The 16,747-nt window shown below is 34.5% G+C and overlaps 2 protein-coding genes across 3 annotated transcripts; both read right to left on the bottom strand.

Annotated features, from left to right (window-relative positions):
* Window positions 1-1,774: 1,774 nt before the first annotated feature.
* LOC146897106 (casein kinase 1-like protein 2) lies at window positions 1,775-6,808 on the bottom strand. Its single transcript, XM_085731519.1, has 14 exons — window positions 6,682-6,808; window positions 6,555-6,595; window positions 5,821-5,890; window positions 5,561-5,709; window positions 5,384-5,479; window positions 5,218-5,285; window positions 4,209-4,270; window positions 4,058-4,121; window positions 3,892-3,976; window positions 3,668-3,794; window positions 3,402-3,484; window positions 3,243-3,306; window positions 2,916-3,061; window positions 1,775-2,341 (listed from the first exon to the last, which is right to left on the bottom strand). The coding sequence occupies exons 1-14, from the start codon at window positions 6,755-6,757 to the stop codon at window positions 2,048-2,050; spliced, it is 1,425 nt and encodes a 474-aa protein (XP_085587645.1). The 5' UTR covers window positions 6,758-6,808; the 3' UTR covers window positions 1,775-2,047.
* Window positions 6,809-9,776: 2,968 nt separating this feature from the next.
* LOC146897105 (putative phospholipid-transporting ATPase 4) lies at window positions 9,777-16,659 on the bottom strand. 2 transcript variants are annotated; one of them, XM_085731518.1, is made up of 11 exons: window positions 16,444-16,659; window positions 13,797-15,751; window positions 13,540-13,650; window positions 12,978-13,254; window positions 12,782-12,870; window positions 12,566-12,650; window positions 12,262-12,471; window positions 11,860-11,985; window positions 11,143-11,241; window positions 10,767-10,958; window positions 9,777-10,684 (listed from the first exon to the last, which is right to left on the bottom strand). In XM_085731518.1, the coding sequence occupies exons 2-11, from the start codon at window positions 15,617-15,619 to the stop codon at window positions 10,016-10,018; spliced, it is 3,681 nt and encodes a 1,226-aa protein (XP_085587644.1). In that variant the 5' UTR covers window positions 15,620-15,751; window positions 16,444-16,659; the 3' UTR covers window positions 9,777-10,015. The 2 variants fall into 2 exon arrangements, with proteins under 2 accessions (XP_085587644.1, XP_085587642.1); XM_085731516.1 differs by having other exon boundaries at window positions 12,262-12,492; window positions 16,444-16,617.
* Between the last annotated feature and the right edge of the window lie 88 nt (window positions 16,660-16,747).

Raw genomic sequence — 16,747 nt, 5'->3', positions numbered from 1 at the left:
AAAAAGAAAACTTCTAAAATCGACTTTAATTATATCAAACGTTGAACAAACTTTAAGGAACTGAAGTTTCATAACATGCACGTTTGAAAACTTAACCATGAAAGATTAGTTTTGAGCAAGTGAAGATTTAATTAATGACTTCAGCGTCGTCAACGTTGTAGATCCGGAGACATGAATATTTCAGATATTGAATATAGTCATATTTGTAGACATGATCTGTCATTTTATGTTACTAACATAGTTGTTGGGAGTTTGTTTGCAGATTTATCATTTTTGTTTTTGGCGACTTTCAATTTGTATTGTATTGATGTATTCTATCAATTTGAATTAATATCATTTATATTTGTCAAAAAAAAATTATAAAAACTTATACAATAAATTAAAAAGTTCTTGTAAGGTGTAATTGTTGACTCATGAATAATTTAAGGCTTTGTTTGGGAATTTGGAGGGGAGGGGAGGGTTTTGGAAAAAAGGAAGGACAAGTGGAAGAAATAGAAGACATTGGGAGGAGAGGGCTTTGGAGGCTAATTTTTTACTCATGATAAAAAATCCCCCTCATTTGGGGGAACTCAAAAATTGCATTGGGGGAGTGTTTTGGTGGGTTATGGAGGGTTTATATGAATTTTTCAAATTCAATCTATGTTGTTATAATATTCTTAAAATTAAAAGTATATTAATCAAGTATTAGTTTATCATTCTTTAAAAAATTGTTCTTTCAAAAAATATGAATTTTTTGTCCATTTTTCTATATATTTTCAACCCCCTAAACCCTCCCCTCCAAACTCCCAAACAGAGCTTAAGAAATCAAATTCCAATGGGGAATACTTCTAAACTTACAACAAAACAGTTTAATCTCTCTGATAGGCCAATGGAACATTGGATTAGATGATTCTTTCTATTCTAAATAGGGGCGGCAAGCTTGTTTCCAAACCTAACAAAATCCTGTTTGGAAATCAATCCATACATTTGAAAATAAGTGTCTTTTTAGTTCAAAAAAAAAAAATATCATTCTATATTAATAATGTAATAATTTTTTTTCAGTAACAAAATGTAATAATTATTTTGTTCAAGCTTATAATTAATATTATTATGCGTATCATCATACCTCCGGTCTCAAATATAAGAAAATATTCCTTTTTTAGGTTCATTGAGTAGTTAATGTATCTAGTCTACATTGTAAAGCAGATACATTAACTATTCAATGAATCTAAAAAAGGAATCTTTTTTTATATTCGAGACCGGAGGGAGTATTTTACTACAAGTAGTGTTTATAACATTTTTTTGAGATTCTTTCAAAAAAAAAAAAACATTTTTTTGAGATTGTTTAAAACATTTCTCAAGCTTAAACATTCACATATCCAATATTTTTCATTTTCTTAACGGTGGCTCTTAACACATGCATACAATTAATGGTGCCACTTACACAAGATATTTTGTCTTTCTTTGTAGTATTTCTTTTAGTGCTGCCATTACAACAAATTACAAACACAACGGGCAATATTTAGTCATGATTTTTTTGACAGAAGCTATTCGAAGTGATAATAATTAACTCCATTCCAGTCTCACATGTAAAGCTTGATCTTTGGAGTGTGTTTGAAAAATACCACAATTACAGTAGAGAAACGCGGGGGGCTAAGCGCAGTAGACTAAGCACTACATATTGAGCTTCTAAAGCTCACAATACATAATACAGCTCACGTTCGCATATTGCTACTATAATCCCCCTATATAGTTCACAATGATATGCTTTATATCATCCCTGAGGCTAAAAATATCAAAGAAAACAAATGATAGTAAAGGTTACGAAAACTATTCATCGGTATAACAAACTGTATGAACAGAAGCTTTTTACGAGGCTAGTTTTGTTAGGAAACCACCAAAACATATTTTCTTTATTGTATACTTATAGGTATAATTCCCAATTTGCTTGCAGCTTTTTCTCAGCAAAATGCAGAGACAACACTCCACTCCACTCCGCACTTTGTGAAAATGAGTATAAACCTTTCAGAATTTACAAGGAAGAAAGGTGAACTGAGAGTAGCAGCTGCTAATACTGTGCCCTCTCATCGTTTAAATGCAGACTCTCAATACCTCTAAGCGTTGAATCCAAATTATTTATGTTTGATGTGTTTCTTCCAGATGATACTCGGTTGTGCTCCGATGACATGATATGTGAACTTCTCTGAGCACCAGAGCTTTTACGGACTGCTCCTAGACTTGAATCCAGCGTGAGAGGACGAGAGGAGGGCTCCGTCTCACTGCCAACAGCTGCATCGCGGCTGCTTAACATAGCACCTCGCCTTGCAGATCCACTTGACCGAAAGAAATTCGAACTCGATAACTGCATAAATTATGCAAAAAAACAAAACAATCGTTAATGAGTAATATGAAAACTAATTGCCATATAAACAGATAACCTTGTATAAACTTAATCAGCAGGGTATCTCATATATGATAACTATACAACACACGGCATTTCAAATCATTTTCTTTGCCAATATTAACTTGCACAGTACGCCAATATTCACACCATTAAACTCAGTAGTATGGGTCCGTGGAAGTGAAGCCCGGAGAAGGGGAATGTAAGATGTTAACAAAATGCAGAGTTTTGAGAAATATTTACAATACCTGCTTACATTTAGAAACCAACAAAAGAAATGGAATGCACCAAGACAAAACTTTAATTTTTTCCTTGGATAAAGGGTAAACAGTCTTCATATACTTTCTTTTTGTAAAGCAATCCAATATTTCAAATAAATATTGATTTCCTTAATCATATATGATGTTGGACAGGAATAATAATCGTCAAATTAAAAATTCTAGAAATTAATGCACAAAGCAACCATCATCTTTGACTTCTGCAAGAAATAAAATGATTTCACATGCAAAAAACAGCCCATATATAAAACACGCACCATAGCATCTTTAGATCCGGTTAAGTCATTTGTAAGTGGGGCTTTTTCTCTAGATAAGATTCCATCATTAGCAATAGGTCCAGAGGTTCTCCTTCGAGTGGGATCAGACGAAGACCACCCAATATTCCTACCATCTTTTCCACCACCTACACAGAGGCACCACATTAAAAAATGCACTGGTAACAAATGAAAATCATTCAAGGATGAGTCAGATGACAAAAAGGATGTCACAGAATAACTAACAAGTTATTAAATGATATGAAACTGCACTATAACAATCTGTCTTTAAACATCTCAATCAAAGAGAAGTTAAAACAACAAGGATACCTGACTGTCCATCAGCATTTGCAGAAGCTAGCGGCAGACCAGAACTCGGTCCAGCAGCAAGACCCTGTAAGTGTCACATTGTCACTTCCACTAAAAATTAAATAACTTAATCTCAACAATCAACCAGCTAACGTAATGAGACAGCACACCATCACTTACAATACCACGGGAAGGAGGAGTGGCGATTTGAGACTGCTGATATTTCAAGATAGTCCAATCGAAGACATAATCAAACTGGAATCCTGGAGCAACAAGGCAAGAACAAAGAAAAAATAAATTTAAAACACATCCCATCTAGAACCTAAACTATGACAAAGAAAAAATGACATTAAAACACATCCCATCTAGAACCTAAACTATGGTTTTCAAGGACTATAGTGCATCATTCCAAAAATAAAATATAAATAGGAAAACAAGGCCCAAACCTTCACGGATGAATAGGTCACGCAAAAGTCTTTTCAGATAAGCATAATCTGGCTTATCATCAAACCTCAGTGACCGACAATAATGGAAGTATGAAGCAAATTCTGAGGGATAGCCACGACAGAGAGACTAGCAAAGAAGCAACCCACAATCAACAATGATTTTAAAAGACATAATGGACATACATTATATGAAATAAGTTACTGTTTTATCACTCCAATCATACCTCAATAGATGTAGAAACTTTCTTCTCACTGATTCTCTCATACTTCTGCTTTTTAGTACCTGCTTTCAATCCCTGCCAAGGTAGACTGCAGAAATACCAAATAAGAAAGAGTATCCAATTAAAAGATATGTCAAATGCTAAATAATAAAGGTGATAGACTAATTACCTTCCTCTTAAAAAATACATAAGAACATATCCAAGCGACTCTAAATCATCCCTACGGCTTTGCTCTATTAAAGCAAAAAACTCACATTTTCAGGTAAAAATCAATGGCTATTAAGAAAGGGAACTGATCAAATGAGATTATGAGAGCATACCAATTCCAAGATGAGTATTCATACTAGCATATCTAGCAGTTCCCGTCAGATTCTTATTCTCTCTGCAAGGGATTACAAGTAAGACAAACTCACAGAAAACACAATAGAGTATATTTCCTTGACCACTTACAGCAACATAAGTTATGTGCTAACTTGATTTTTAAATAAGTAATCGTAAAGACTAGGTAAAGTGATATTACACACCCCAGAGAGAGGGAGAGAGTCGGGATCCAATGAAACCAAATTTAATTGGCATAAATTCACCTTTTAATAACTTTTTATTCACGAGTTTTATTGATCTAGTCATTGAGTTAAAAATTCTCATAAAGTAGATAAAATCTACAAAATGTCATGCAACAGAAAAACTAATTGATACTTAATGGCACTGCTTCATTTTAACATTTAAAATGTAAGTAAACATTTATTATTTGATTGTATACCTATTATATGGATGTCCAAATTATCTAAAAAAATTATATGTGATTACCAAAATAATATTAAAGGATTCAAGCATTGAATTAGTTAATTTCACAAAATAGAAAAAGTTATTATGTTTGTAAGTATGGCATCAATGGATCTTAGTTCAAACAAGGCTAACAAAACTATCATCAATGCAAATAACTTAGCGAACTGGTGTAACAATCATGCAAGGATTATAGAAACATAAACAAATCAAAGTAAAGAAAATAGAATCAATGCCAGGAATGCAAAACCAGGAAAGTTCCCCGCGCAAAGCTCAAAATTAGTTTTGCATCTTTCAATGATATTAATTTTTCTACTTTTTCTATTACAAGAAAACTCTCCTCCTACTAAATAGTAGTAATCAGCTATCCACATAAATAATTCATGATAGCATAACATCCAGATTCCAGATATAGGATTTTCCATGATAATAGATTTTACAAAATAAGAAAGCATGATAGGGAATATATCGATGGGGAATAGTTTGAAGTTGAACTGTGCAACCATGCTGAATAAAATCAGAAAACTATTGATGCCATAAAAGTACCTATAGGGAATATGCTGATGTGCACTGTCTCTGAATTTCTTAGCAAGACCAAAGTCAATGATGTACACCTACATAAGAGGCAAATATGAAATTGATACATAACAAGCGTTGGAGATGATCATAAATTTTAAGAAAGCAGCTGAAAAAACAAGAATTAAACAAGTACTTGATTTGCACGCCTCCCTAAACCCATGAGGAAATTGTCTGGCTTTATGTCCCGATGTAAAAATGACTTGGTATGAACAAATTCAACTCGATTTATCTGAAAAAAGATGCAGATTGAGACATTATAAGAAAACTGGTAAATGTCAATTACAAGCTTATGCAATACAGGGAAACCCACCATTTGATCGGCAAGCATAAGAACAGTTTTGAGAGACAATTTCCTATTACAGAAATTGAATAAATCCTCAAGACTAGGGCCAAGTAAATCCATCACAAGGATGTTGTACTCTCCTTCCACACCGGACCATTTCACATTCGGTATTCCAGCTTCCAAAGAAAAGAAACCCAACAAAAAACATTTAAGCCAAGTGAGTAATATGAAGTCTACAGTAAGCAAAGAGTTCCAAAATACACAAATTCACTAAGTTGGGAGCTTACTTCCTCCTTGCAGTATTTTATACAGCTTTGCTTCATACAACAATTGAGGGTGCTTGGTTTTAACATTTTCCTGAATCAAACAAAACAAAAATAAATTAGTAAACTACTCAACTAAACAAGTGTCATTCAATAAATTCAATTTTGCAGCAAAGAGATGCACAAAACTTTGCAAATTGCTCAATACTTACAACTAAATTGCTCGATAATTATAATGTTAATTCGTAAATTCAAAAGACTCAATTGCTCAATATTTCCAAATATCAGTTCGTAAATTTAAAAGACTAAATTACTTGATACTTATAACTTCAAATACCAAACCGGTAATCAACATCACCTAATCAATCATTACTTTATTTTAATCCAGTAATCATTAACTTAACTGATTAACCAAGTCTGATTATGGTGATTACCTGACTAACCTGATCAATCATCTAATTACCTACGTCTGTAATCGATACTTCGATTACAAGGCAAAAATAAACCAACAAGTTCAGTATCGAAAACTAAAACACACCAATGAAATTCAATATCCCATATTGCCTATACAACTCTTTGTTTCAAATTCATTATTTCAATTCATCACTGAAAACAAGCAAATTCAACTAATTTCTATAAGCCCTTCTCATCAAACTTCAATAACAACAAAAGTATTCGGATTTCACAATCACCAAAAATTCAAAAGAATAAAAAAAGAACTTTTTTTTAATTTTCTTTTTCAAAATTCGGGTACTTACAAGCTTAATCGCAACTTCTTCATTTGTCTGAATATTGGTACCTGCAACAAAAACACAAATTAAAAACCCTAAAATTCACAACAACAAAAAAATCACAAAAATGCAAGAAATTGGAATAAAAACGAACCTAAATAGATCTCTCCAAAAGATCCGCTACCAATTTTTCTCCCAAGACGGAACTTATTTCCAATTCGAGGTTCCATTAAACCCTAATTGAAAATCGGAATTGAAAAAGAAGAGCTACGAGTTGAAGTGCGTCATCGTAGAAGAAGAAAAGGGTATATCTGGGAAATGCTGAAAAAGGAAAGGACAAAATAGGAATTAAAAAAAGAAAATGAGAGCGAGAAATTATTGTGAGTGATGAATCGTTCGTTGTCACGCGCTCACGCTTTCTTCATCAACTTTACCACCTAACGCTGTTTTTTGGAATTTGATTATTAATTAATTAAGGACAAAGTTCATTAAATCTTCTTATCTCATAAAGATTTGTCACTCATTAGAGTCATGCATGCTTTAGTCCAAGTAGTCGACATTGTATTCACACCAAAGCTTAAATATGAAGTGCGTGTTTGGTTGTGCGGTGTGAGAATTAATTTTGATAGAATTAATTATGTAGAGTCGATTTTAGTTGAAAGTAATTTAAAAATGCTTTGTGTTTAAATATATTTATATAAGGGAAATGTTAACCGATGCCCTAGGCACTGGTTAAGGGTATTAAAAAAATGAAATTTTATAGTAATTAATGAAGTGAAAATTGTGTAATTAATCCATAAAAAGTTTAAAACGTTTCCTTTTTTAGTAATGTTTTCCTTTTATGGTGTGCTTAACCGGTTAGCATGACCCTTTATATAAAAGTGAGTTTAACCATAGATTTGTGTGTTAAAATCAATTCTAGAGTCAAAAGCTACAAATCATACTTTCAAGTAAAGCATGTGTATTATTCATGAAATCATTCTCTAAGGTTCCACTTTTCTTTCCATCAACAACTGAAGGGTAACACCCGACAAATTTTTTAACGGGACCATTTATTTGACTCCATCGAGATTTTAATTGACTAGGCTCCTTCTCTTGCAAATGGCCATGATATTGGTTATAATTAGCAGGGATCCTTAACCAAAATTTGTCTGCTTTTTTATCATTTCCCACAATAGGATCTTTTCAAATATTGAGACATGTTTGAATAAGAAGTATATCCTCATCCCATGTGAATAGCTCGAGAGGTATTTTGGGAGCAGAACATTTTTTTTCTACAAGCGTAATATTTTCAAGACCAACTTGAGTTGAAAATTGTGAAACCATGACATTCTGACATAGGCTCAATTGGTGTTTGAGGTTCATAATGAGTAAACTATCCACTTTATGTATCAATTTGAGGTCTATAAAATATGTTGGGGGTTAATTGGTGACAACGGGAAAATGGTTGGGTTTGTCGCCAATGACAAAAATTGAGAATTTTGGTGTTGGTAATTTTGCATAAAATGCAACAAAAATTGTTGGTAATTATATTGATTGGGATCCATTGGAGATATAAACATTGAATAATGAAGACCAAAAAGATGAAATTATGAAGTTAAAATTATGAGGGTAAATTTGAGTGTAAAATTAAGAGTATAATATGAAATTGTGAATTTTGTAAATGATCACAATTTTTAGATAAAAGAATTTCAATGATGGTATGGCAGAATGGCTTTGGTCAAATTAATAACACTGGTAACATGTCATATAAAAAAAACAGTAACAAGGATAACATTATTTACGGGTATTACAGTTGACGGACCCCAATAGCAAAGCATACAAAGTTGCTCAAATTTTGTAACTCCACGCTGGTGGACTGCAAGAAAAAATGACCGTTGAAGTTGCTCTTAATAATTATTACAAAATAAGGGTTAATTATGTTTCTAGTCCCTATAAAATAGCGACCTTGTAAGTTTAGTCCCTACTTAATTTTAATAGCATTTTTAGTCTCTAATTTTGTTTTTCTGCACTGAGTATTAGTCCCTACTCAATTCAAATTTGTTTAATTTATGCTTAAACTCTTAAATTTTTGAACAATTTTTTGCAGACATGTTTAGAACATTACTAAAAGTTCGTCCGCAAAAAATTATCGCAAAATTTGATTTCTACATCCAGATTTTATTACTTTTTATCTTTAACTTTTGTCGTTTTAAAAAATTCATATTTAATTCATTTCATGTCAGAAAATTCTAAATTTTAGTAAACGAACCTTTCATAGTGTTCTAATCTTGTCTCAAAAAAATCGTTCAAAAATTTAAGAGTTTAAGGATAATTAATCAAACTTTGTTTTAGCAGGGACTAAAATTATAAGTAAATTTTTTTTATAGGGACTAAAAATGCTATTAAAATTAAGTAGGGACTAAACGTACAAGGTCGCTATTTTATAGGGACTAGAAACATAATTAACCCCAAAATATTTGAAGGAGTGGGGTCAAGTGCCTCCATTTAACATAGTGTGGAATGTGGATCCGCGCCTGAGGTGAGTGTAATTTTTCCAAAATACATTTAGAGAAAATATAGTTTTTATAGACAAAAATGAAATTTGACTTTAATGTCTGGTGAACTCCTTAATTCAGTTAGCCCAACAAAGTCTGATTTTAGAAGTTTGCATGAAGCAAATTCTCTAACACCTTTTTATTCTACAATATAAAAGTCATATGATTTATGGTAATTATAAGCTTAGAAGTACTTTTGATACTTTCCACCAATATGAATTGTATTTTATTCCATCATCCGTGCATTTGAGAAACGTCTCCCAAAACAAAAATCACAATGAAGCAAACTGGTTTTTATTTTAGGGAACATTGAAGCAAACTGATATTGATCAAACTTAATTTTGTAAAATGAATTTTAATCGGACATAACTTGCAAACTTCAATCCAAATCCTAATAAGCACAGTGGTGATGGGGCGTCTCCCAACACATTTGCAAAACTCCTAATCACAAACTATGGTGCAAGGACACCAGACACAACAATGACAAGTCAACACCCTTAATAATTTGAAAAAATGACATAATTCAATGTATATGTGTCGGTGTCATGTTGGTATCCGACACCAACACATATTCGATACCGAGGCACGCCTAATCCAAGAAGTCTTTGTGCTTCAAATACCACAAATCCACAATCCACGTTTATTTTCTCAAAAAAAAAAAGTAATAAAAAGTAGCTGTTTCATTTCTTCAATGTCACTTGGACCATAACCCTTTTTGGCATGAGAAACAGACACGGTTCTATATAAATATAAATATGTTACATACAATAGCTTACATTTTTTTTTTGTGGTGAAGGAGACATAAATTCACCCCGTTTTCATTATAACACAATATAAGCATCAAAGAATTTTTTTTTTTTTTTGAGGGATAAGCATCAAAGAATTTAAAAGGGGCAAAATTGTGAACAAAAATTAACCCGCATAGCCTAAAAAAATACTCAAAAATGTCAATTATGTACGTACTGGGGACAAAATAGTCAAGAAAGATTGTTTTTTCTGCAGCTTTCCCTTCAATTGTCTGATCTTTGCTTCCACTCTTGCAGTGAACCCAATCTTGGTTTCTTGTCTTGCTTTAGAACTCTCCCTCACCCACATGGATTGATCCTCAATATCTTTCTTGTAGTGCTTGATTTCTTGGATAATGTGGTGATCCATGGGACTAAAACATCTTTGAAATGATATGTGGATAAGATAAGGAAGAATGCATGCAACAGTAGCTAATAATGTTGTTGCCCAATAAATAGGCGCAGGTCCGAGAGCCTCAATCAGTAAATGGTAGGCACTGTGAGAAAGGTTGGGAGAAAGTGCGCCATACATCATGAGAAAGAGGTACCAAGTAACTATGCTACCCCATATAAACAGATGTTGAATCCATGTAAAATGGCTCATTGTCAGTGAAATTTGACAGTTGACTGCCCAGATTATGCAAGTGAACATTGTTGTTCCAAGAGCAGCCAAGTCAGATGTCTGACCATCAACACGGAATGCTTGCTCGTAGAATATGGCGACGGTGCCGAAGAAGATGACGACGGAGGAATATAGACCATTGGCCATCCATCCTAATATTCTATACCAATCAAAGAACAGATTTTTGGGTCCTTGTTGGTAAAGTGCTGGAAACTGCAAAACACGACAACTTATTAATAGGTTGGATTTTTCACACAGGGACGAAATATGTAGAAGATATTGCAAGAGAACAAACCTGTAAACAAACTTCCGACGAAACATCTTGTTCAAATACACCAAGTGAAATGACGGGTAATGATGTCAAACAAACGTTGAACAATATCATGTACCAGTCATCATAAACCGATTGGCCGGAGAAGCCTGTATAGGCCTCAAAGTAAAAGATGGTGAGGCCAAAGGCTATATTCTTGTAAAAGAAATAACAAATCTGCAAGGCAGAAGATATCAGTTAAGAAGAGGAATGAAGGATTTGATTCATAATAAACAGATACAACATGCTAGAAATATTAAGTGCTTCTCTATCCATGCAAAGGATACACAACACGCAAGGCATTGAATGCAAGTCATCCAGTTTGTGAGAATGACGATCAAGACAATCATTAATCAATTACCATCTGTGCAATTCTCTTGTAACACCAGTGTCCATGGACCACCAGAAGCCGCTCCAAAAATCGAAATTGGGCAATCGAGAAGTCGCTAGCCATCACTGCCTGAAAGGAAATTGCATGCTTGAGACCACAACTTAAAAGGACAATTAAGGAATACATCACAATTACGTAATGTCAGAAAATTTGCACACCATTTTCCACACTGCAATAAAATTTAGCAATTCATTCTGATCAAAATTCAGATATAACTATTTTCAGACTATAATGACAAAAAGAATTAAGAAAATACCAAAATGCTAATTTTCTAAATAAGTTTCATTTTAAGCAAGTTAGATTTTTTCCCTCGTTTTATAGAATAAATCAGTCTGCATATTATTGATAATGCAAAGAGGAAGTTCACTTTCCTCTTGCATCAGTTCAGAAGCTCTAATCACAAGACAACTATGAGAAAAGGCTTGACAAGACGTCCATCTGGTGCACAGTCCAGCTTGAAAGCAAGTCCAAACATGAAAAAAGATACATGACAGGTTTTCTTTCTCTAATCACGGTATTATTTTTTAAAATAATAAGACCATATAAGACTAAAATTTTATTTTGTATCTGAAAAATAACATGTATGGCATTCCAACTTGCAAAATTAAAGGCTAGAATTAACTTGTCATAAGAAGTGATATTTGTGAGACAGTTTTTCTTAAAGAGACAGTCATGTATGCCACTGACCTGCATACCTTCAACCCCGCTGATTCCAACACCAATATCTGCTTCTTGTATCATGCCAACATCATTTGCACCATCACCTATTGCAAGAGTGGTCTTCCCAGTTCCTTGTTTTACCAGCCTTACGACCTGGCCCAGAAGATTAAGAAATCAGGACATTGTAAAATGCATATTACTTTATATCTCAGAGTTGACATAGAGATAGAGTTAGATATATGCAATCTATATAAGTGTGGCAATGAGTGACATACAAGTTGATTTTAAATGGACCTAAGTTTTCCTATTTAACTACGGTGGATCCATGTGAGCAATCATGCATACATATAACTCCAATAATCAACTACTCTTATACAGTATATGAGAGTCCACAAAATCACAACAGAAAACGGAAAAAAAATCTCCTACCAGTGCCTTTTGCTTGGGAGACACGCGACAGCAGATGACAGATGCACAATCAACTGCCAGTCCCAAAAATTGGTGCTTCACGTCATCTTCTAAAGCATATGTCAGAGTTTTCCCATCAATAATTAATGCAAATGCTGCATGAGGATCCTTCTCCAGCTTTATCATTTGTGTAGCATTGGTAATTTGATTTAATATGTTGTCCTTAATGGCCTGCGGTGTTAAGCAAAAGAACTAGGCCCAACGTCAGATAAAACACGAGCCTGTAAAGTTAACTCTGATACGCTTTCTCAATGAAAAAGAGTACCTGTTTGGTATCATTGGATACTGAGTCTGAATTCGTAGTTATACAGATCTGCTTCATTCCCTGTCGAAGCAAACTACAGGAAAAGCTGCACCACAGAAAATACAATTTCATTTCAACATACTTTGTTACGGAAGCACTTTTCTGTAAGTTCAACCTTATATGTTTAGAACATAAATGAAATAGTATACGAGGCTAGATAGTTTGTGGTTGACAGACCCAATGTTGATTGCAGTTTCCATCTTATCCCCCGTCAATACCCAAATCTTAAGACCAGCTTGAGCAAGTTTATCAATGCACTCGGGAACCTGAGGAGAATAAAGCATTGAATTTGGTTGAAGATTTGATGTAGGAAAACAACAACGACAGCAATATGTGCGTGTGTGTGTTGATTAGAAAGAATAACAAATCCTACCCCTTTCTGCAGTTTGTCTTCTATAGCAGTAGCCCCAACAAGAATCAACTCTTTTTCCATAATATCTGAGACCCGCTCAAGCATTGCCTCTCTATCAGCCCCAACGGCTGCTTTGGCTTTCTGAAACTCATTGTTCCAATCTGAGTACTCTTTTTCTTCAAGCCTTCTATAGGAAAGAGCTAGTGTTCTTAAACCTGTTTCTCCATAATCATTTAAATGCTTGGTAGTAGCCTCCAAATACGCTTTTCCGTTCTTGGACAAACGATCAAATATGATACTGAAAAACCGAGCAAGAAAAAGAATGGATGTCAAATTCTAAGAGAGATATTGAAAGCCTCTTTATGAGAGTAATACGTGTGTGTTTTTGCAAGATTCTTCTATGGAAGCAGGGGATTTTTGTGATTATGTTGTAAATTTGCTGTACGTTGTGCAGCTCAAATTTAATTTCAATTTCATTTATTCTAATGTATTATTTGAGAAGGTCCTATTGATGATCGACATTATACGCTCACCAGTAAAAAATGAGTACCATAGGCAAGAACAATAGAATTTGTAAGCTAACCTGTCTGCCCCTTTGCACAGAAGAAAAATTTGGCCCTCCTCATCACGGACAATCACTGACATACGCTTTCTTTTACTTGTGAAATCTAGTAGATTCAAGAGTTTGTACTCCCTGAATGATCCATGCAAAAGTATATATACAGAAATATAAATAGACATGAATAAAGACAAAACATATCTTGTAATGCCTGCCTGGGGTTGGGAGTGCAAACAAAGCAAAAGAAATAGATGAGCGTAAGAGTTTTCATAAACTCATACCTTTCAACCACTTTCCCTGAAGCAGATATTCTTTCACGTGTGAAAATACTTGACTGGGTCCTCCTACAAAACTCAAAGCCAAATTCTCTTGCAGCTACGAGAAAAGCCGCTTCATCTGGAGACTCGGCTTCATATGTAAAACCACCCGTCTCCTCATTCAGCTCAGGAATGGCAGTATGGCAAACTGCTAGTATTCGGAAAAATAATAAAATGTCATCGACATTGGGCTCTTGCAACCAATTACAATTCATGAGACGGTCGTCTTCAAAACCAAATCCCTTTATGGCATGCTTTTGATCCTCATCACCTTTGGAAGTAACAACAGTCTCTAGTTCAATTTCATCAACTTTATCAATGTTTTCCCATGAAACCTGAGCTTTCCTATGACGTAGGGGGAAATTGGAGAGATCTGAATCCCCGTCCTCGAGATCAGAAGCTATCTGCTTTGCAGCAGCAAGTTCAACTTCACTTGAAGACGCACCATATTGAGTACCCGCAATAGAGCACTTCAAAAAGTCCATCTGATTGCATGTTAAAGTTCCAGTTTTATCAGAGAGGATTGTATCCACCTGACCCAACTCTTCATTCAAATTTGAAGTCCGTGCGTCAGCTGGAGTTCCCGTTTCTTCGTCATACATTAGAATGTCTTGGTTAATGAAGGTTGCCTGTAAAACCTTCACAACCTCGATGGAAACATAAAGTGAGATGGGTATCAAATATCCATAGAGAATGAGAGCAGTAATCAAATGACTCATCCCAGCCATTCCAAGAAACTTGGGATCATACTGGCGGTCGATTTGGTCAGGGCGTATGTACCACCACTTTGGGGTTCTGTACTTAGTCATGACCATAAATGCTATGGTACTAATGACAGATATAAATATAAGGACAGTGAAGAGAGTGTATATGATATAATCCATCTTCTTTTCTATTGTGCTCCTTTTTGAAGGGGATCTTGTGGAATTCTGCATGACTTTGCTGTCGTGACCAGTGAAAATGACCACTCCATATATGTATTCGGTGTTCCTGAGCTTAGAATCTCGGAGGAGAATTTGACTAGGATCAAGAGGGTAAACCTGGCGCTCGTACTCAAAGTTTCCAACGAAAGTGTAAAGACTGGGGTTCGGGTCTTCACATCTTATTGTTCCAGTGAAATCCTTAAAAGCTAAATCACTATCTAGGGCCAAGGTAGACTCCAAAGATCTTTTTACCTTCAAGTTGGTCTCACCATCTAAATTCATCGTCTCCACATAGCATATCCCATCTTCATAACTTGACGATAGGAGAAGCAAATCAGCTGGAAAAAACTTATCCTTTTCTACTTTTACTACATCGCCAACCATAATATTCTGCCACGACCTGTGACCAAAAACACCATCACCTTTATGGTGATTAACTTTTCGACGATTAACTTTAACATCCTGAACGAACCTGCGTGAATCTTCCAATGCTTCCTTCGCCATACTAAGCCCAACAACAAATGCTAAAGGAGCAATCATACTCAATGCACTAAAAGGTGACATTGGAGTATACGAGAGACACGCAGCCAAAAGAAAGTATATATTAGCAACCCTACGAAACTGTTCAAAAATTGCTTTGGGCAAAAATGTAAGCACGTTGTATTTGGTTGTGGAAATATCATTCTTGCAATAATAGAAAGGTCTCTTCTCATGGATCTGAGGCTGGTTGCAGTGCACGGTTCGCGAGTAGCCCGGACCTTGAAGTGGATGAGGCCCCTCCTCAGTAGTAGCAGAAGCTCGAAGACAACCAAATGTGTAAAAATTGCTCCTTCGGAGCCTCGCCCTGATCCTTCCCTTTGTCATTTAGCCGCAATTCAGCTCAAAGTAGAGTTCTATTCAACCAACACATACCCACCAAGAACAAAACCCAAAAAACAGCTAGTGGAAGGGAACACCATCAAACTGCCCCTTGTCCCCGGTTTGTTCTTCTAAAACCTAACAACACATGCAAATTAACAAAATGATCAGTTTCATCCTATGAAGCACTAACACATACATGGACACCAAATATGATGTTGTCACTAACACGGGTGGTAATTTACGAAAATGACATAATTGAATGTAATCGCATGTGTCAGTGTCGAACATGTGTCAAACACCGGACATGCCTTTGATCGGAAGTGTCAGCGCTAGGTTTCATCACATAAACACCGCCATAAGATTTAATGCATAATACTAAATCTGCACAATATACCAACTTTTCATATAATTTAAACCCAGTAAATTCAATTCATCCTTGGATACTGAATAAAAAAAGGAGGGGTACCCACCCCTATTCAAACCAAATTTCAAATTTCAAATTCCTAAAACACCCCAACATCATAAAATTCCAAAAATAAAATAAAAAAAATTACCTTTGACATAAAACAAGAATAAAAATCATAATCATAATCAAATTCAAATCTAGAAGCTAAATAGATAATGCAAATTCACAATGCATCAAACACAATAATTTGTTAAAATTCAAAACAGCTCAAATAATTAAGAAACAAACATATATCCCTTAAAAAAACAAAATAATAATTATCCAGCTAAAATTGTGAAGAAGAAAAAAATTAACAATGCAATGCACCAAATTAAGAACAAAAAAAAAAGTAACAAAACAGAAAGAAGAAAGGAAAACGAACCAAACGGGAGGGACAATGTTGAAGTTGAGGAATGAATGTAGCAATGTTGAGAGAGAAGAGTGTAACGTTGCAGATCAAGGAAGAAGAAAACAAAATGCAGAGAGAGAGAGAAAGACAGAGAGAGAAAATTAGTTAAATTAATTAATGTTGAAAACGAAAATTGAAAGAAACTTTTTTCCTTTTTTTGTTGTTTTGTCTTTTGTTCTTTGAAATTTCGAAACATCGCAGTTATTTTCGGTGTTATTAGTGTTAGCTTTTTTTTGGTGTCATTTGTTTAAGTTTTTGTAATAAATGACCTGGCAAA

This window comes from Medicago sativa, chromosome 8 (genome assembly GCF_051527215.1).
Source record: "Medicago sativa cultivar Bolivia chromosome 8, Bolivia_mono, whole genome shotgun sequence".
Classification (NCBI taxonomy): Eukaryota; Viridiplantae; Streptophyta; class Magnoliopsida; order Fabales; family Fabaceae; genus Medicago; species Medicago sativa.
The sequence above is the reverse complement of the archived record's forward strand: the minus strand, read 5'-3'. Positions and strand labels throughout refer to the sequence as shown.